The sequence below is a fragment of the Mycteria americana genome, chromosome 4, assembly GCF_035582795.1.
Source record: "Mycteria americana isolate JAX WOST 10 ecotype Jacksonville Zoo and Gardens chromosome 4, USCA_MyAme_1.0, whole genome shotgun sequence".
NCBI lineage: Eukaryota > Metazoa > Chordata > Aves > Ciconiiformes > Ciconiidae > Mycteria > Mycteria americana.
The window spans coordinates 46,717,433-46,737,681 of NC_134368.1; the positions used below are offsets into that span (position 1 = coordinate 46,717,433).

At 34.1% G+C, this 20,249-nt stretch overlaps 1 protein-coding gene across 3 annotated transcripts in view; it reads left to right on the top strand.

Annotated features, from left to right (window-relative positions):
* FSTL5 (follistatin like 5) overlaps positions 1-20,249 on the top strand; it is a 309,868-nt gene that overhangs the window by 161,808 nt on the left and 127,811 nt on the right. For all 3 annotated transcript variants that reach the window (XM_075499250.1, XM_075499252.1, XM_075499251.1), the window contains exon 5: positions 7,143-7,263. In XM_075499250.1, the coding sequence (XP_075355365.1) occupies positions 7,143-7,263 (121 nt within the window). The remainder of the gene's footprint in view (positions 1-7,142; positions 7,264-20,249) is intronic.

A 20,249-nucleotide genomic window follows, 5' to 3' on the forward strand; every position in this document is an offset into this window, starting at 1 on the left:
GAGCCCTGGCCTTCAAATGTTTATCTTTATGACTTTTGATTTTGCATCTTATCAGTGGTATTACTATGTGTTATTTGGAGGACTTGGAACTGAGAGAAGGGATAAGAAGTCTATCTCCTCTTTTTGAATTTTTAATCAACTTTGGTGTTTCCTACATGTGGCATAGGCAGAAGCTTAACATGCCTGTTAAGCTATAGTTCTATTTATTTTCTGCCTATTAATTAGGGATACCTTATTATTTAGGTTGTATTATCTGTTTTTACTGTCACTAATCTAAGAAAATCTGAACATGCAGTATATTCAATTCTAGATTCAAAATAAAAATAAGAATCCTACATGAAACTTTAAAATTGGGGGAAAAGAAGAGAGAACTTTTTGGGGATTACTAGTGAGATTACTAGTGAGATTACTAGTTTACAAACACTGTGATCATAGTACTAAACCCTAACATCTTGATCTGTGCTGGCTTAGCTTTTGTCAAGTAGAAACACTTCTCATTATTTTGTTGCATAATGGATAATTCAGTTACTCTTCTGGATTAGAATTCAGTTATTTAGCTACTGGCATGGCATGTACGGAAAAAAAGGGCTATGAATAGCTTTTAAAATGAGGTTTATTCTACCCTATATCTAGGTATTAGATTAATACCCTTGTGTATATGTTTACAACATGTGAATATTTCATATACCTGGGTAGACAGCTTGAAGTCTTTTCTTCAGTCCAAATGGAGCACTTAGGATCCTCAGAGGTGTGTAAGCATTACAAAATCTAACTGCTAGATGATCTTGCGGCTATGAATTTCTCAGTTTCTAGCTAGGGACAAAGTCCATGCCTAAAGTCTGAGAATAAATGGTTTTAAACAAGAGGACCTTAGACACCAGATTGTGTGGGCAGTCTAGTGATTGGCTAGTGAAAATATAGAAGAAACAGTTTCTGAAGCTGGGGTTACCTAGGATATGCCTTTCTCTAGCCAATGCCTTCGAGGTTAGGCCAAGCAGTTATGCTTCTTCAGTTGCTTCTCTCTGGCGCAATGATTCTTAATTTCTGTCCTATGAAACACTGTCCTCTGAAATACAGCAACAGGCTGCAAAGGAAGCTGGACCCAGCTTCATTTTCTGGATAGGTCCAAGGGCTGGTGCTAACTGAAAGTGGACACAAAGTATACTGGTGCAGGATTTTGTTTGCACTCATGTAAACATTGTTTTCTATTGGTTAGCTCCAAAGCTACAGGCTCAGGGTGCTGGTAGTTTTGGGTCTAATTCTGAGGTGCAGAATTTTACCCATGCCATCTATGTGGTCCTAATACCTATTCTGGTCGTATACTGTGGGCTAGACATCTATAACTTCAGCATTAAACTTGCAGACATCTAAGGACACATTTACATCTTCTGAGTCAGATTAGGTCTTCCCCCTGCTAAGTGTGGAAGTGGAAAGGCAGGGAAGTGTGACTCTCATTGCAGTAGTTTGCAGAGAGAAACCTCGTATCTGAGCAGCATAACTCAATTAGTATGGGACAGTATTGAGATAATACCCTTAACTGAAATTGAGTCCATGCCTTTACATACCACTCCATGTGAGTTTACCAGTTCACATCCCTGTTTGCTCAGGGATCTTTGTGTCATGACCCATTCTGTGATGCAGAAGTCCCGTATCTTTACTCACTCTACCTCAAATTCCCAAGTGTAATGCTCTACTGCAGACACCAAATAAAGGATGGTGTTGCTGCCCTACAGAACATGCTCGTAAACTGTAAGAAGAATACTGATTTAACTGTGTTAATGGAAGTTAAAGCAAGGAACAATTTACCAACCTTTATTATTAATTTCATTTCATAAATGATCAATTCTTTTAATTTCCACAAAGTTATACTGCTGTGGAAGATGGTGAAACAAGGTAATTGAACCCCCTCGTGTAGTCGGAATTAATTTGGAGCACAATTCCCACAGTGTTTGGTATTTCATGTACTCTAGATCAAACACTGAGTGATACTATTGTGATGAGATACTTGCTTTCAGGAAAGATGAACACACATTAACTGAACCACCATATTCGCTGTAAAGGAAGTTTTTGTTTGTTAGTTGTATTTCTGTAGTATTTTCTTTGGGGAAGTGAGTAGAGACCATCAATCACAGGCAAGCAAAAAAACGCTGACTGACAAAATTTTTGGTAAGGTGGATTACTAAAGGAAATGTTGTATTATTTGTGATCTAGTTTCATAACTTCTGCAGACTTTTCATTGTGGCTGGCAGAAAACAAATTGAAATGAATGAAACAATCTATTCTGACATGCAGTTTGTCATTTTTAATCAGATTACCTTTCCCAGTCTCCTAAAATTTGGAGTAGTACTGACTAAATTCCTGAGAGGTTTTGAACTTAGCTAACAGTATACTGTTTCATGGGAAATAAATAATTGTGTGCTATGTCTTTAAAAAATACAGTATTTTCCAAATAATCAAATCCCTCCTCCGTGTTTCAAAGAGCATTCAGTTCTCAAGGATAAGGTTCATACTTTAGAAAAGCCATATTTAATCTGAAAATTTAGATAAGTTTCTAAGTTTTCAGTATTTATGGGGTTTCACAATGAGCCATAAACAAAGCAGCAGTTTTGCTGTATGTCTTACCTTTTACCTGTTCATGATATGGAAACTAAATACTTCACTGTCTTTATGGAAATGTAAAGTAAAATTTGTGAGCATAAATATTTGTGAACATTCTCTGGTATGACTTTTTAACTCAGAAGTCTGAAATCAAATAATCCCATGTATGACTTTTATGGCACAATCATAAAATTGTGCAGATCATCTTAATCAGGCTTTAACCTCTATAGTAAGAATTTTGTTTCTAGCATGGGACTCCCTAAAAGTTTTGCTTGTTTCTATCCTGCCTCCCTAACTAATTACTGTCTCTTTGGTTTAACCAAGGATTAGACAGGCTGAGTTTAAAGAATTGGCTCAGGAATCAGCTTCGTTGAATCTTACTCTCCTCTCCTCCATGGACAGAGCTTAATAGAATTTAAAACTTAAGTCACACTATTAGATCATCTATAATACACCATCATCTAATTTAACTTGTGTATCATAGAAATGGAATTTTATTCTATTTGTTCTATACTTTTAATTAAAAAAATGTAATGTCTTGCTCTTGGCTGAAGCAAAAAAGGTCCACAAGAAAGTGTGCAGCCTTGATTTGAAAACATCAAGGAGAACTTAAGAGTCCCAAGATTCATGGTTAATTGTTTCTGTAGCTTTTCTTTTTTGGTTTCAGAGGTGTTATTCATTTTTCCTGTCTTATTAACTTTTGTTTGCCAAATTGAAGCATCCATACTTATTTTTTTCCCCTGTGAAAGTACCTATGGAATGTGATGTGATCAATTCCTAGTCTCTCTTTAAAAAAAAAAAAACAACCCAAAACCAGAACCCCGAAAACCTATAAAGGTTGATTTTTTTCTCTGCTCTCTTAACTTAAAGTGTCTTCAGCAGGCTTCCGATTACTTTTATGGATCCTTTCTAACTTGAAAAGTTCCCTTCCAGTTTCTTAACATTAAATTTTAATACATGCAAGTCAAAACTGAATGTTGTGTTTCAGTATCAGTCCCACCACTGCCTTTCTACCCCCAGTTACCTTGTTACACTTCAAAAAAACATACTGCTTGGTTAGGCTACAGAATGGTTGTGGAATTTATGAGACTTCCTTATCCACAGCAAATCCTGCCTCTTTTTCAGATAAAATGCTTTCCAGGGCCCATTTATCCTTATTAAGGTATGGTCTAGGTTCTTAGTTTTAGGTGAATGACCTTACATTTGTCTCTCTGAAAACACAGATCCTTTTCCTGAAAACATCCAACCATGTGATCCATTTCATTCCATATGCTGCCCTGTCCTTCTCCTCATTATTATTCACCTCAAAAGTATATACCATCTGCCAATTTTCTTTTTCTATTTATTTTTAAATTATTGAAAAGGATTGGGATGAGACCCCAGACTTTCAAAATCCCACTGGATTGTTGTTTCAGCCATTGATGATTCCTTACTGACATCTATTTTTTCAGGTTTTGCAATTACTGACATTATTATTCATGCAGTATATGCCTTATTGATACTGCATAGTATTATTTTTCTCTTGTAATGATGTAGAGTGTGAAATTAAAAATACCTACAAGAAGCAATTATGTTTAGCAAGCTGCCTTTGTAAATCAAATCCCTTACAGAAGTAAAAGAAAATGAAAAATGGGGTTGTCTGACAGGCTGTATTTCCTAGAAGATTTTGTTAAAATATCATGTCCTGACAACATTTAGAAACAAAAAATATTCACAGTCTTTATCTGTGAATTCCACTGTGTATTTCTCGAACCATTACTGACAATTTTTCTTGCCCTGTTTGAATATTTCTGCTGTGTCGTTATATGTCCCACCTTATGGAATTTCACTAATATGTGAAGATCTGTTAAAAGGTAATGTCAACAAGAAAAAGGTCTCCTCAGCCAGTGAGTGAGGGACTCTTGTGAACAGGAATTTTAATCCTGATTATTTTAAAACACTTGATGCTAACATAAGTTGCTAAACGACTGCTCTGTTGGCTAATGGCTTGGTAAGTAGTCAGCTTTGCTTTGCTGGAGTTTCATCTAGGTTGTAATTTCATATCACAGTCGATCTGATCTAGCTGCAGGCTGCTTCAGAAACAGGTAATCTTTCAAAATCCAAATTCCCACACCCTAATACCTTTTCTGAGCTGTATCTCTTGTGACAGAATATGAATCCCCCACCCCTTCAAGAGAAAAAAAAACAACAAACCAAAATCTCCACAGAGATTAATTCTGCTTTCAGTCAGAGAGTTGATCTGATCCACAGATCACATTGCAGAGCTGGGACATGGCTCGATCCACCACAAGAGAATTCCTATTGGGTAGAAACTGGAACAGCTCTTTTAGCAGCAAATCCCCGATAATTAAGATTAATCATGATATGAAATCACTTCTGTACCTTCTAAAATCTGTCCTCATGGACATTTTTGGAGGGGTTATCAAAACTGAGTGAATTTTCCAAAGAACCCCAAAGTATATCGCCAGCATAAAGATGTCTATGTATAAACAAACATTGAATCTTTATCTGTAATCAAAATTATGGGTTTACAGAACATGAAAATTAAATAATTGCCAGGAAAATAAATAATACCTGTCCATAGCATCATTCTTACAAATATCTCAATCATTCTGGCTAGTCTTTTTTTAATTATTATTATTTTGAATATTTATTTGAATATTTGAATTATTATTTATTTTGAATAAAATTGACCAATTATAAATGAAAAGCATTATAAGACAGATTTCAACTCAAAGGATGGATGCTGAGAACACTAATATGCAGTTAAAAATGTGGTACTATAGTGGCAGGTGTTGGTGGTCTTTAACAAAGTTTTTATTGCACCGCCTGAGGTGTAAAGTTTAATCCTTGTTTGTACAATTGAAGCTAGTGGGACAAGTGTTTTAAACTATTTCAGACCACCTTTTATGAAAAACAAGCAAAGGAACAATGCTTCTCACCCTAAATGTTCCTTTTTCGTGAACCAGCTGTGATTTTAAACACATTTCATGGCCTTGAAATCTCAGAGATTTCTTCTAGAGAGAAGTTTTTGATACACACCATTATATCTTTAGTACTACTTGTATAACTACAAGGGGCTTAGAGTTATTAATTTTTCCCAGGCTACATTTTTGTCCTTTATGTACCAGCTGTACAATCTACACAATTTCATTTTTTCTTAATGCAGTTTAATGTGAACTTAATAAACAGACTTTTAAAGTATGAGAAGTAGCTAGCACTAATATTCAGGTAGTGTGGTATGTATTGTTAATTAATAATAGCTAAAGCTGTTTTTGTGGTGGTTTGTCTTATCTTCGTGAATGGTTTTCATACTTTCTAATGTACTGACAAGTTTATTATCTTTTATAATGCTTTTATATTAATATATAGAAGATTACTTTTGGTAGGATAAAATGTTTGTATCCTTTCTCTTTGCTCTAATGCTTCTTTTATTCTCTATTATTTGGTTAGAAATTTTCTATTTACATGAATAATAACAATGTATTCCTTTCTATTCCTGCTGATTCCTTTGCAGAGCAACTGAAACACAAAAGCCTCTGTATCCCCTGTTTTTCAGAAGCTATCATATGATAATACAAATGTAATGGTTTTGCAGTTATTTTGGGAGACAGAGGGTAGGAAGAGTAATTATTTTACAAAGGAATTAACTATAGTTATATTCATTTTTTTCTGTGCCTGGTACAAAAGTTTAAACTGTGCAACATTACAACAAGGAGTTGCATTAGGTTTGGTTCTTTCAGTTATGTGATAGTGTTTTTAATACACACACCATGTAAAATGAGAATTCTGAGTATTTGTGATTATCAACATCTTAAAAATTCCTTGGATGGAATCAAGGTAGATGTCTACAACATATACAGACTTTAAACCAAAATGGTGCACAAATTAAAGAACATTTATCTGGGAGAAGTTCATTGGAGTTAAAATTTAATAGATATTAATTATGATCTATTTACAAAGTGTATGTGCCCCCATTGAGAAACAGGAGCCTTTTCAGGTCCACTACTTCTATAACAGGTCTTTAGGAAGATAATAGGCTTGTCAAAAGCCTGTAAGAAGTTGATACAATTAGTAGGGTAATAGGAGTTTATTTTAGTTATTTTTGAAAATGTCTGAATTTTTTTTTTCTGGCTAGGAATTAGACTGAGAGGAAAAAGACATTACATCATGTGTACTTGGGAAATTATTATCTCAAATATATTTGAATGTTTCTTAATCACCATTCCTATACATGTAAAGTAAAATCAGCTTTAACGTTCACAGTGTCTTTATAGTGCTTCTGTCTATCCGCTTTATATATATTCTCTATATATTCTAAAAACTTTTGTGTAATCTCAGTGAGTCTGTCCTAAAGGTATTAACTTTTAAAACTGTAATAAATAATTACAAAGTAGCTGGAAATCCCTGACTTTACACAGTTGCAGTTCATTGCCCCACAGCAACCTTAAAATGATCTATTAAATGATTATTAGAAACAATTAATTATACCAGAGAACTCTAAGAGCTCAAATGTAATTTCATGGTTATAATTTTCTTGTCAGGTAATAAAACGGGATGAGCTTGGCAAGGATCTGTCTGACTGCTCTCTGTTCGATTTGCTGAAATATGATGATTATAATAGTGACAAGCACCTAGCTCTGGAAGAATTCTATAGAGCTTTTCGTAAGTACAAAGATTAGCCTATTCTTCTTTCAGTTTTCTTTTCTCTCTCTTGCTTTGTTTTTCAAAAATGGTATTTTTTTTTTTTTTTTAAATCTTGATACATCCTGATGCTGTACTTGAACAATGAGTACAATTTAACAGTTATGATATAGTAGACAACAACTTAGCAGAAATCAATAAGATCCATTAATGTCCAGATTTCTGAGGGATTTTGGTAATGGAGAATTCATAGATAATCTTTCTTAATGCCAACATGCATTGATAAATCTGTGTTGCACACAAGCAGGAAGTAGTGTGGTCAAGACATAATCAATAGAACCGAAAAGCTAGAACACTTCCCCACACCCGGTATTTCTGAATGCTGATAAGACTGTTTCTGAGAAACCCAGCAACAAATGTACCGCTTCTATTAGGTGCCTTATGTCTTCACAGGACTCAGAGAGAGATACAGGTTTGTGGTATAGTTTTGCCAGGTATTTGTTCTCTGAATGCCAAAGGTGCCTGGGGACAAATGTGTACAGTACATGCAAACACCTTGACCAAACCACTGGGGTATGGGTCAACATGGTAGTGAGTAGCAGAATGAAGAAAGATGTTGAGACCTTTTACATGGTATGTTACATGCAATATAAGATACATCCATATATTGTTTTATCCAGATCAGAACTGATGTTTTTCACTCTTACCTACCTCAAGTCTAAGACTGAATCTTGAAATCTGACTTTGGTTTCAATAGCTGTTGCTCCACATTCAGCAACCTGGCAGCATAGCAGATCAAGTTTGTGCTCAGGTCTTCCTATAATTACAGTTTGATTATGCATTGACTAGTCCATTAATGTATCTTCATTTTGAGTCATTACAAGCCTGCTGCTTTAGTCTTCTTGTACTTTATCTTAGGACAACTGACACCTCTCAGCCACTTTAGATGATGTCAAATGAAGATCCAAAACTTCTTATAGAGTTTAAAACTAAAAAGTAATGAATGCATATTAGGAAAAAAATGGCTGCATGGAAAGCAATAAGAATAAACATGAAATTAATCATCAAGAAAGACTGCCTGAAAGTTTCCTAGTTTTGCCCATTGAATTCTGTTTTTATTTCACTAAAAGTCTTTCAGAAAGTGTGATTTTGTGATACTGTTTAGCTGAAGGAATGGCTTACTGGTCCTAAGAAAACCTTGATCCTGCTTCCTGATATTATCTGACTGACTTTCTTGCGGTGTCCTGACACTCACGGTCTCTCCTCTGAGTCACTTACTATATCAGCACAAAAATGTTCACCCTCCACATCCCACCCCCAATCCTGCTTATTTTATGCCAGTTGGATGACCTGGATTGAGGAAGTGAAGGATCAGACCATAATGCATGCAAAAGAAGTGAGGGTACAGCCAAGAAATAAGGAGGGAGAGGGAGAGAATGGGAGATGTTAGGACTTTGTGGCAGCGAGATAAATTAATTCATCTGTACCAGCAAAACACTAGGAAATACCTTAATTTCTTTATTAAAAGTTGTGATACAAGTCTGACTTACCAAAACATGCAGAATTACATAGCATCTATAGAAACATGCCCATGCATTGTCTACGATTATATGGATTGATGTTGTACATGTAGATCTTGAGTATATGCATAGATGTGGAAATATATATGGAAGCATGTAGAATATATAGCAATCTAAAAAGCTTAAAGACATGTTTAAAGCGTTAGCATGCTGTTTGCAAATACTGAAACCATGTATTAATGGAAGCATAACATTGTTCTTCCAAATAAGAGTTTGATGTGCCTCTAAGGGACTATTTTGCACAGTTGTAAAATTCCAGACATATGGATAGCTTTTTGTTGTATATTTTTAATGGACTTTTGAATAACGAAGTTCATTTCCATGTGGTATGTTAAGCGTTGCCTTAACATGAAAGATAATGGAAACAGATTACATAAAGTTGGGAATTATTTAGGTTTCTTTGTTGCAATACAATAGTGGAGAATAGCCTATTTAAAACTATAAGCCTATCTTAGAAGATGATTTCTGGGGCAAGATTCATTCTTCTATGTAGGGTTTTTTAACAAACTGTCTACATATTCATTACATTGCTTAAAAATGAAACCTAAAAAGAGGTACTAGTTCATTGTATGTTGTGTGCCCAATAGGCCAAAGGAATGTGACATACCATTAGTCTTTGTAATTAAGGCAAAACAAATACTCTTGAGATAAATTCAAGTATTAACTCTAGTTCCATTGCATTTGCTCTCGAGAGAGTTTGAGTTCAGTCATTCTGACCAATGTCAATAGCATTAACAAAAAATACATAATGCTATAAACGTATACTAAGCTAAGCAAAACCAAACCAAATTAAATGATAGCCACCTGGTCATTTGACTACTGCTCTTATTGCTAAAGAAGCTGACTCCAAGCTGAAACCAAGCTCTCCACCCGAGCCAAGCCAACCCCAGGCAAAGTAAATATGACAGCCCCAGTGCAGAGGCCTGTGTTGTTTCCTTAAGGCAAAGCCTATGATCTGTTACTAGTAATGGCAAGTCTGGATTTACCAGGATACAGAGAATTAATATAGTGAGGGAACCAGATCCATGTAAGGAAATATACACAAGAAGCACTCATGTCACATCTTCCACACACCATTCCACACACAAGTATCTCCTCATTTAAGCATCAACCTACGATAGACTTAAACATTTTAATTTTCTTCAATACAGTGAAATAATAATTTGAAAATATTTATTCCAAACAGAAATAAACCTGATTTTTTTCCAGAATTTTCTTTAAGTATTTAATAATTTCAATTTTGCATTCCAAAGTTATAATTATGTTATATTGTGATTATATATTATAACTTTGAAATTATCATTTTGTGCAGTATGGAAAAGATTATTTTTCACCAGCTTGGACACTTCCAACCATGTAGAACAAATCAAAACCAAAATACGAAGGATTTTTTTAAAATACTTTTCATGACTATGTAATGAGTGAAAGATTATAAGTAAGTAATGGTATTTGCAGGGGATCATCTTCTAAAATATTATGGTCTTATTTGTTATTTAAAGCAGTTTAAAAGACATAACTTATGTTAAATAAAAAATGCTTTATGAAGAGTTGCCCACAGATAACAGCAATTCTATTTTTTTTCTAGTGATAGAAAATAAACCACCTTAAAGGCAAAGATTAATTATTGCCTGTTTTAAAGGTATTAACATGCACATAGATATGTATCTATACATATATGCATATACATGCTTGCTTGTATTCTGTGAATTACTTTTGACAGTCTTATTTTATCTGACAAAATGAGTTAAAAATACACAGAACAACCAAATGTGAATAACTGTATGCAGTGGAATAAAAATCTCTTTCCCCCTTCAGAGGGTCGGATGCTGAGGCAGTAACAAAGAAAGAAAATGCTTGAGAGGGTGCTCTCTGCCTTGGAGGTTTGTGCCAAGTCCAGGTTCACAAAATGTTACAAGCAGATGAAGATGCTTACTGGCTTCTGTAGTATTTTACATACTGGGTAACACTGATGTGGTTTTCTGGGTATCGGCTGTTTTCACTCATACCATGAGGGGCTTTTTTTGGTGATATAGCATCTATCTACTAGATATCTGTCTACTAGATGCCATAACAGTTTAACGAGATCAATAGTGTATGCAGAGAGGAGCCTGAAAAATTATTTCCATTAATATAAGAAGATAAAACAGAAAGTTTAGATCTAGCTAGGTTTTGGGAGCTTGGGACTGAAGGAATCAGCTGGTTTGGTCCTCTACTGCTTTGGCTACATCGTGTGAAATTCTATCTCAAAAGTGATCCAGCTCCATCTTAGTGTTTTGTTTTGCTTTTTTTGTTTTCCTTCCCCATCCAGCCCCAAGCTAAAGGATTTTCTATCAGGGAATGTGTTTTTTCAGACAGGGAAAAATATATTTAACTTTTTCTGAAAGGGTGGCATAAGGTGATGGAGTCAAACAAAAGCTAGAAAGGGGGAATACAGATTCTTAAAACCTTTATCTTCTATAAACTAAAACTCAACCAATGTGCTTCCTTTATTTTTCAAGGATTTTCTTTCTTTGTGTAATGTTTCCTATGGTATCAAGATAATTCTGTGTTTGCTCTGAATGCTGTCTCTTTTTGTTTGTCTTCTCGTGCTCTTTTCTAAAATAAATAATCTTATGTGTGTTCCTCCTTTAAAGTACCATCTAAAATGAAATTTCAAAGCAGGTACTTCAGGTGACCTTCATGGTGGGTTGCGAAACCTCTAGGCATACCACAAGCAAGTAAATAGTAATAAATTATTCTGTTTGATCACTCAACAGATGCAGATGTATATGTAGGTACTTCCCTTTGTGACTGCAGTAGATAGAATGATGCTAATTTAGATATTTATGAATAGGACTGATTGAATACAATGAATACAAATAACAAGTTTAATGTAAATAATAGAACTAAATGCTTTATGTAACAATTGACATCCTGCATAAAATGAAGAAAAAAAAATAGCAAAATATTTCAGAATTGTTTTCTGTTGTTAGTGTAGAACTATTTTTTTTATGTTATCATATGCTTAAAAAAGGGGCCATGGAAGGCCTTCACACTGAGGACTTGAGCATAAAAATTACCGCTAGATGTGCAAGAAATTGTCAGAAATAATTAGCTAGCTGAAACAGAATATGATCTAATTTTATAGTCCCTTCTTCTGTTAGTGATGCTTTATAGTTTCACTGGAACTACTTGTACTTTCAGGTACGACTCAACACTGTTAACAATAGGTAATCTGTCATGCAGCTGTTATTCAGGATCATGTATATTGTTACTGTACATGCTATTGCTTTAAAAGTACATTCAGTTTTGAAATGCCATTCAGGTCACAGATATCAGATTCAGATTTCAAGCACTCCTTATTGCTGAGGTATTTGTATGAAGTGATATATAAACCTACAGTAACAGCAGCTAGTACAGAAGTTGATCTGGGCTGAAATTACAGAACTTGTCTTTGGGCTTAGCTTTTAGGAGGAAATGTGAGGCCAGCACGTAATATGATTGTCAAACTCACTGCTTTGTTGTGTCTTAAATCACGTGGAAAGGTAAGCAGCAAGAAGTCCCCATAAATACAGGGCTCATTATGATCTCATATGCTTAGTTACTAGATTCTCTCCGTCCTCAGAAATGTTTCTAAAGCATCAATGCTTTCATTATGATAGCTTTACTTCTATTTTAATTTGTTAAATGCGATTATTAAAGGTGCATGTTCAAAAATCCTTTTTTGAAATGTGTATCTTTATTTCCAAAGCAAAATAGACTAGAATGTAACAACAACAACAAAAATCTAAATATAAAATCTATACTGAATTATTCATTGAAATAAATGAGACTTCCCATTGGCTTCTGTAAGTTATCCTCCAGTCCACAAAGCCTAACTCAAAAAATACTTATTGAATTTATACTTCAAATGACTTCAGTATGAGGTCCCAAATATTATATTTAATATGGAATCTGAGTCAGAGCTTTATAACTATAATGAGTCTTCAATAGTAAAGCAGGTTAACAAATAGTAGAGGGAAGATTTTCTGAGGAAGAGGTATTATTCTGTCTCCTGCTACCATTAATTCCTTTTCAGCAACAACTAGTGTGTATTAGATTGTTCCAGAGGGTATTATATTTCAGCAGTAACCTCTGAAAATACCAGTTAACATCATACTGAGTAGGAGCTATTGAACTTAGTAGTAATATTTTTCTTGCTCAGCCTAATCTATCTTTCAAATTCCTACCTGTGCTACATGTATTTGCAGTCTAGAGATTCTCAGCTGGAAAAGAATACAACCTCTTCTGTGGAGTGGGCAGAATTTTAAACTGATCATTTCAAACAAGTAAATATTTGAAGTATTAAATATTGTTTCATGGATTGAAGTAGCGTGCCTGAAATTTTTCACACACCGCTAAGTTGATTCATTTTGATGCCAAGTGATTTCCAAATAATGATAAATGTGTTTATTTGGTGCTTCCCCAGTAAGACTGTGTGTGGTTTTTTTGAGTTTGGGAGGGGGGGGAGGGTGGTTATTGTTGACTTTTTTTTTTTTAAGAAATTTTTTTTTTTAATTAAAAAAAGGTCTCTGAGTAAAAAGGGCCCTTTTTAAAAAAAAAAAAAAAACACTTAAGTCTTGCTGTTTGACAATGTAGAAGTCCTCTGAGAAATGCTAAGCTGTTGGTGTATTTTGCCTCTTCAGATCTGGATCAATGTAGGAGATAACTGATTTTAACATACCTTCTTTATAGCAAACATTCAAAACATTTGATAATACTTAAATAGTATCATGCAGCTGAAGTTTTTTATTCTTTTAAAATTTTGCCTGATTTTTGCCTTCCTTCTGGATAAATGCAAAATGAAAGATTTTTGTCAAGGTACTGCAAGATCAGATACTGTACATGCTTGTCATGAAGCTCTGATGAAGTATGATATTCATCATTTCATGTAGCCCTGCTACTGTCCTAGGCCATAAAATGTTTGCACTGACTTGGGTAACTTAAGAACTGGATAAAAAGTGTCAAAATGAACCAATCACATTTAAGTGTGAATAAGCTGTTATTTCCTAAGGCCAGATATCTAGAAATGGAGTACTAATAAAACATGATTACATTGTGATGCTAAATAAATGAATTGCAGTTCTGTAAATTTAGAATTTGACCTTTTGCTAAGGCCAGGTGGCAAAGTTTTTTTCTTCATGTTTTGGGGGAATCAAGTAACAAATTTAGGGCCATGCGAGGTTTGCATGAGTAGATGAAACAAATATTTCACAAGGTCTTTGGCTACCAGGAAATAATGAGGAAATTAGGAGATTTTGTTTATGAACCTTGAGTTCTGCTGACCTCTAATCCCATCAGTGTATTTACCTGGGAGCTTTTGCTCAGTTCAGTGATGTAGGTTGCTAGAGATAGCACCGTGAAATACGGGATTGCAGAGGTTGAAGATTGGAACCAAACACCTTAGTTATAGTATCATTGTTTCAGACAAGAGGATTGGTAGAGATTGACTCGCATAATATTTATTATTGGCTCAAAATGCCTGAGAATGAAGTCTTACATGCCTTTCAGTGAGTTTATTTCAATGCTATGGAGAATGACACAGAATGTTGAGGAAAAAGTAAACACTGAGCAATTATACGTATCTGGTTATGGTTACCAAAGTCCCCCAGTAATTGTGCTATTAGTTGTTTCTCAGGAGTCAGTTATCTGTGGTGAGTTACAGTATTGTTGCAACTATTTTATGTTGCTAATTCTGAGGTTATTTGCATCTTTGCAAAGCAGTGTAGCTGTAGGATTAGGCTATGACTGATGTTCTAACATCCACAAACACCTTTATCTAGATATTGTAAGGAACATTTCAAGGCAATTTTAAAATAATAATTCATAATCACAGATTCCTTTATTAGCAATTTTAAAAGAAGCATTCTTTCTCCATAACAGGGTTGGGGCGGGGGGGTGGGAGGCGAGAAAGGGAAAATACTGTCAGAACATAACGAGTAATGACTGTGCATTAAAGGAGACAATCACTAGCTAATGCACAAGCACGAACATTAAATATCTCTACTTCAAGGCAGAATTACTCTTCTGGAACTATAATGAATATTAATAGGCTCATAAAATATTATTTAGTAAGAAAGCCTTGATAACCATTGCATTACTTGTTTCCTTTGCACCCATGGCATTAGCTTTTTATCTGGATTTCTTAGTTAAAATTGGTCACCAGTTTCAACTTTCAGAGTAACTGGCTATGAACACTGTTAGCCAACAATAAATATTCATTTAAGCGTAATTTCTAAAATAATTTTCAATATTATCATTATATTAAATCTCAATACAAGTTAACTTTCCTTTAAAAATAACTGAAATCATGTTTAGTATTTGACTTCTTTATGAAACAGCATAGAGAAATCCTTTTCCTCTTACAAAAACCAGAGTATACTAGTCTGAATTTAAGACATGGGTGAAATGTTCAAAACTGCATCTCAAGTATTTCCTTATGTGCCTAGATAGTTGTTTTATTTTCCATACAGCTGAATGCACCAATTTAAAATAAATTTAATAAAAGGAGATCATTACTGCATGTTGAAGAAAATGGTTTATTAGTTCAGCATTAAATTTAAATAATAAAATATTTGGAAAATTAAAAACTCTATCAGAAGCACTGCTAACTTGAAATCTGAGGGAACTTTGCTGTAACATGATAAGACTCAGAGGTCATTTGTCAGTTGTACTTAAGAAATAGAAAAAAAGGAAAGAAAAGGTGGTTCTAATTCATTGCCCTAAGTCATCAAAAGGGGAGAGTTTTGATCACTAAGATAATTTAAGTATTTCAGATGAAGACTGAATGAATAAGATGCCTTTTCTGCCCAAGAATCAGTTTATTTCTTGGAGGATGTTTTGAGCTGCTTTGTGTTAACTTTATGCTCCATACAAGGTTGAGTTTACTGGTCATTCTTAAATATCAAGCACTAATGTTCACTTTAGGAAAGTGTTACTAAGTAATTTTGTTCAAAAATTTAGAACATGTTGTTTCATCTTTATACCTCTCAGACTACTGTGGAGTCCAAAGGAGCAACGTTCCCCCAAAGAAGGCTGTCGGGTTTTTGATTTGGGGTTTTTTTTGATAACTCATCTACCCTGCTTGCTTGCTTTGATTTTGTTCTTGCATCTGGGTAAATGAAAATAGAAAAATTATTACAGTCAGAAGAAGATTGTAAAAGGCTTTTAGTAACTCCTGTGATATCTGGATTTCTTAAGCATATATGACATTTACACCATAAAAAGAGAATCTGAAGACACAGTTTTGCACCTAGATTATATGAAAGTACTTTGGAAATGCTGTAAATGGGGTTAATAAAGAAATAATTCCAATTTTGCAAAGCTTGTGAGCTTTTCTGTAGACGTTAGTGTTATAGAAAAGTGTATTATAGTATATTGGGAAAGTTCTTTGATTGAATGCCCTCAATTATCCATTACATACAATAAGGAAAAACTAGCTCAAAAATGTCTCCGTTGCAAAGAAATATATTGGAGAAGAAACTCTTTCAGTTCACTCCATTGTTCATGGTGAATTAGGTTCTTGCAAAGTGTTCTTATTTCAGGAAATTTCATTACTAACTTCATTTCCAAAACATAATAGCACAAATTCAAGTTTTACTATACTATTCCTCCATAGCTTTTGAGTTTGGTATTTTTTTTTCTCTTTAATATTGTGCTTCCATAGTGTGTTTTGGTATGTTGTATGTTTCTGCAGTTTACAACTATTCTAGCATATCCATGTATGCCATTGGCAGTAAGACACTATTTTTAGCCAACTGAAATAAGCAGTGAATGAAATATTTGGATCTAAATATTTTATAGAAAGCTTCAAAGAAAATGTGGATAAATCAATTTTCAATATGAAAATTGTCAACATGTTGCATTTTAAATAAAAATAAATGAAGTGATTTATCTTGGCATCCTAAATTAAATGCTTCAATAACCATTTGAACTTCCCTACCTGATTTTTTTTTATTTTTTATTTTATAAAAGGATAATAGTTTATTTTAAAATTGGGTGCTGTATATGTAGAAATGTGTACGAATAACGTATATATACCCTTAGATAAAAGTGTGTAGGTATATAGTTTAATCTGATGGGTGCTTTTTAAGGCACCCACTTAAGACTTTGAATTCCTATTTGGGCACCTTCTGGCCAGTACCATGCTACTGGGCTCTAAAGTCGCCGTGGGGCCCTGACCAGGAAAAAGAGTGGAAGTATTGGGAAGAACTGGAAGAGTTCCTTGCTTGGTGACTCCCTCAGGCATATTTTTCTTTTCCATTTCAAACTTCCCAAGGGAAAGATAGCACAGGTAGACACGTAATAGGCCAGAGGAGAGCATCCAACTTACCAACTGTTATACGTTTCCTATTATGACTACATTTATTACAAGGACACTCAAACTGTAGTAATTGCAGTGATCTTCATAGTTGGCAATATGTTTTTACTGTGTTCAGAGAGATGGACCGTTTTCCTGTCTATCTTCTATTTATCATATATTCTGCCTCAGTTTTATTTAGTTAGTTTTTTAACTTAAAATAATTTCTGTTTAGTTTCCTCTTAGATAATGTTTTTAAGCCTTGGTTTTGTCTTTCCCTCCTCATTCCCAAGTCAACAAGGATTAATTAAATGCAAAAGTTGTGCTCATATAAATGCTCTTGACCCATATGCTGAAGGATGCCATGGAATAAGAGGGAGAAATGCAGAGCAGCCATGGGATTTCTGAGCTTTTTTACCCTGTATTTGACAACATTTCTGTAGCTCGTTCATAAAATGTGGTAAAGGAGAAAAATGAAAAAGGCAGTGATTTGCAAGGGGCTTCATGTGCATCCCTTTGGAAAGCAGAAATGTATATCTGTCCTACTAACTTGCGTCTCCTGAACTACTTTGAACTACAGGGAGGAGAGGCCTGCTTCTAAATCAAAATCATCTTTCTAGTAAGTTTTCAATGCTCAGCTTATTCTAAAGATCTAAAGCTACAAAGTTTGGAGGGGGTAGGACAATTGCAATATTAGTTAAATATGACAAATGCATTATTTCTGTTTTCAACCTAGGGTTTTTTAAAAAAGTGTAATATAATAAAAAGTTGTTTTCTAACTTCAGAAAGATTAAAAAAATGACTATACTACCAGTCCTTAATGAAACACAAATTATCTATAAATTTGGTTTTGTTTTATAAAAATGAATAGATTTATCAAATAGCCAGTGGGAATACTTAATTAAAAAAAAAAAAAAAATCCTTGGACGATATCTTTTAGGCTTAACTTTTTTTTCGGAGGGGTTGTTTTTGTGATCAATATTGTAATCTAAAAAGCATTTGAAAAAACCTTCACTTGAAGAAAAATATATGAAGTTTTTTTAAAGGCAGAATACTGTTCTCTAACACATCTAATAATCTTATTAGTCTAGTTTGTAACAGTTGCTAGTACACATATTAGATAATGCCAATCATTTTAGTGCATTCACAAGATGCTTAGATAAAAGGATTCTGTTGTGACAAATTGTTACTTCTGACTAGCTGATGACTTCAGAAAATGAAGTCATATATTGAATGAAGGAAAATGTAATTTGCATGTTGTATTTTAAGTTTTGGAAAGTAGGATCAATTTAATGGTGTTGTGATAGAACTATTTGGTATGTTTGAAGATATGCATGAAAAGGTCTTGTTTTTTATTTTTTGTTTTTTTTTTTTTTTAATTTTATTTCAGTAAGTCTTGATCTCTTGTCATCAAGCATTTTGCCTGGTTAACATACCACAGATCTCTTAAGTGTTTATAAGTAACTTCCCATATGCTGTCACTGCTAAAAATATTTGGATGTGTATAGAGTTAAAGAATGTGGCACCCCAGAATTTAAGCTGCTACAACTCCCTATAAATATTGACAACTGTATGGTTAAGGAGAAAGAATATCAAATACTCCAGTCTGTCAAAACTATTTTTATGGTGTCAGATAATGGTATTCTAAACTGTGATACTTCTTGCTCCTCATCACTCCTGGCTTTCTAACTGCTCAGAAACAAACATCTCATAATTGCATATAATAATTATTTATGTATTCATTAGAGAGATACATGTGAGCTGAATTCAGTAGGAACGTTTATGTTTGTGTGTGGGTTGCATATATTTGATGAAATTGTATCTCATGCTAACTCCACTCCCTCTGATCACTGGAGCCCTTACTTAGTTGGATGACTACTATATGTTTTGTATATGGCCTAAACACATGTGTGCAATTATCCAAATGTATTTGAGATGCTTTTGGATTTAAAAAAACACCCACACAAAACCCCACTCATCCCCCCCAACAAAAAACTTAACATTTTCTACAAAAGGAAATAAGGAAACAGACTAACAAAATATCCCTACGGTTGTGTTGTATACAGAATTAAATTGTCAATATATTCTCAATATATAGATCATGCTCTCAGAGCATCAAATCTTATGGTAAGTAGGTTAGCAATTGATTTATATGGAAATGCAATTTTGGCCGTAGTGAAAAAGAAGGTGCCATACAACAGCTATGAGGCAGAGGTATACATAGTGCAATATTGTGTCAAAACATGTTTAAAAAAGATGCAAAACAGTGAAAACCTAGAGGAGGAGAAAACCATATAAGCCTTCTCTCTGTAGTTATTTAGTATAAGAATTGCAAAACTGATTGCCTAAGATGGAAGGGATCCAAACAATTCATCTGGTTGCCACTCTGCCATGAATAAATGATTGGAGAAAGTGTCATTTTTTTAAAATACGTTTTGCATTATGATTATAATTCTTCGCAACCTAGACATATGGTAGAGATGTATTTGTTGGAGGGAATAGTTATAGTGTTTTAAAACTTGCTGAACACTCTATTTAAGAAATAGTTGATGCTAAACAAAGATTAATGTTTTGTTTGTGCTTATGAAGTGCTGAGTTAATGTCTACTTTGAGTAACAACATATACATATTAACAACTTCTCTGGGTTAGAACAAAGATACATCTAGTCCAGTATCTTTGCACTAAGAGTGCTTAGGGAGATTACAAAAGAAGAAAAAGCATGTAGGATTCCTCTAATATACTTTCTCTTCGCCAGTGATTTTTGTCTCGGAGACTGCTTGTCTTTAATAGCTCTTGATGGACGCCTCACCCATAAATCTGATTGCTTTTTGGACCCATGTGAAATTAGCATCTACAGCATTCTGTTTCAGAGACTTTCACAGTTTAATGACTTCTGGATAGAATAAGTATCTTTTTTTCTTCATTGTGTACGCCTTCTGTTTATTTAGTTTATTTAGTTTGCTTACTTCAGTTTATTTAGGTTTTATTTTAGTTTATTTAGTTCTTGTATGATAAGAAACCATTAACAATTTTCCCATATTCCTAGTCTCCAAGACACTTTTTTTTTTTAAGCTCCTGACATATCTTTGTAGTCCTCTTTTTTCCATTC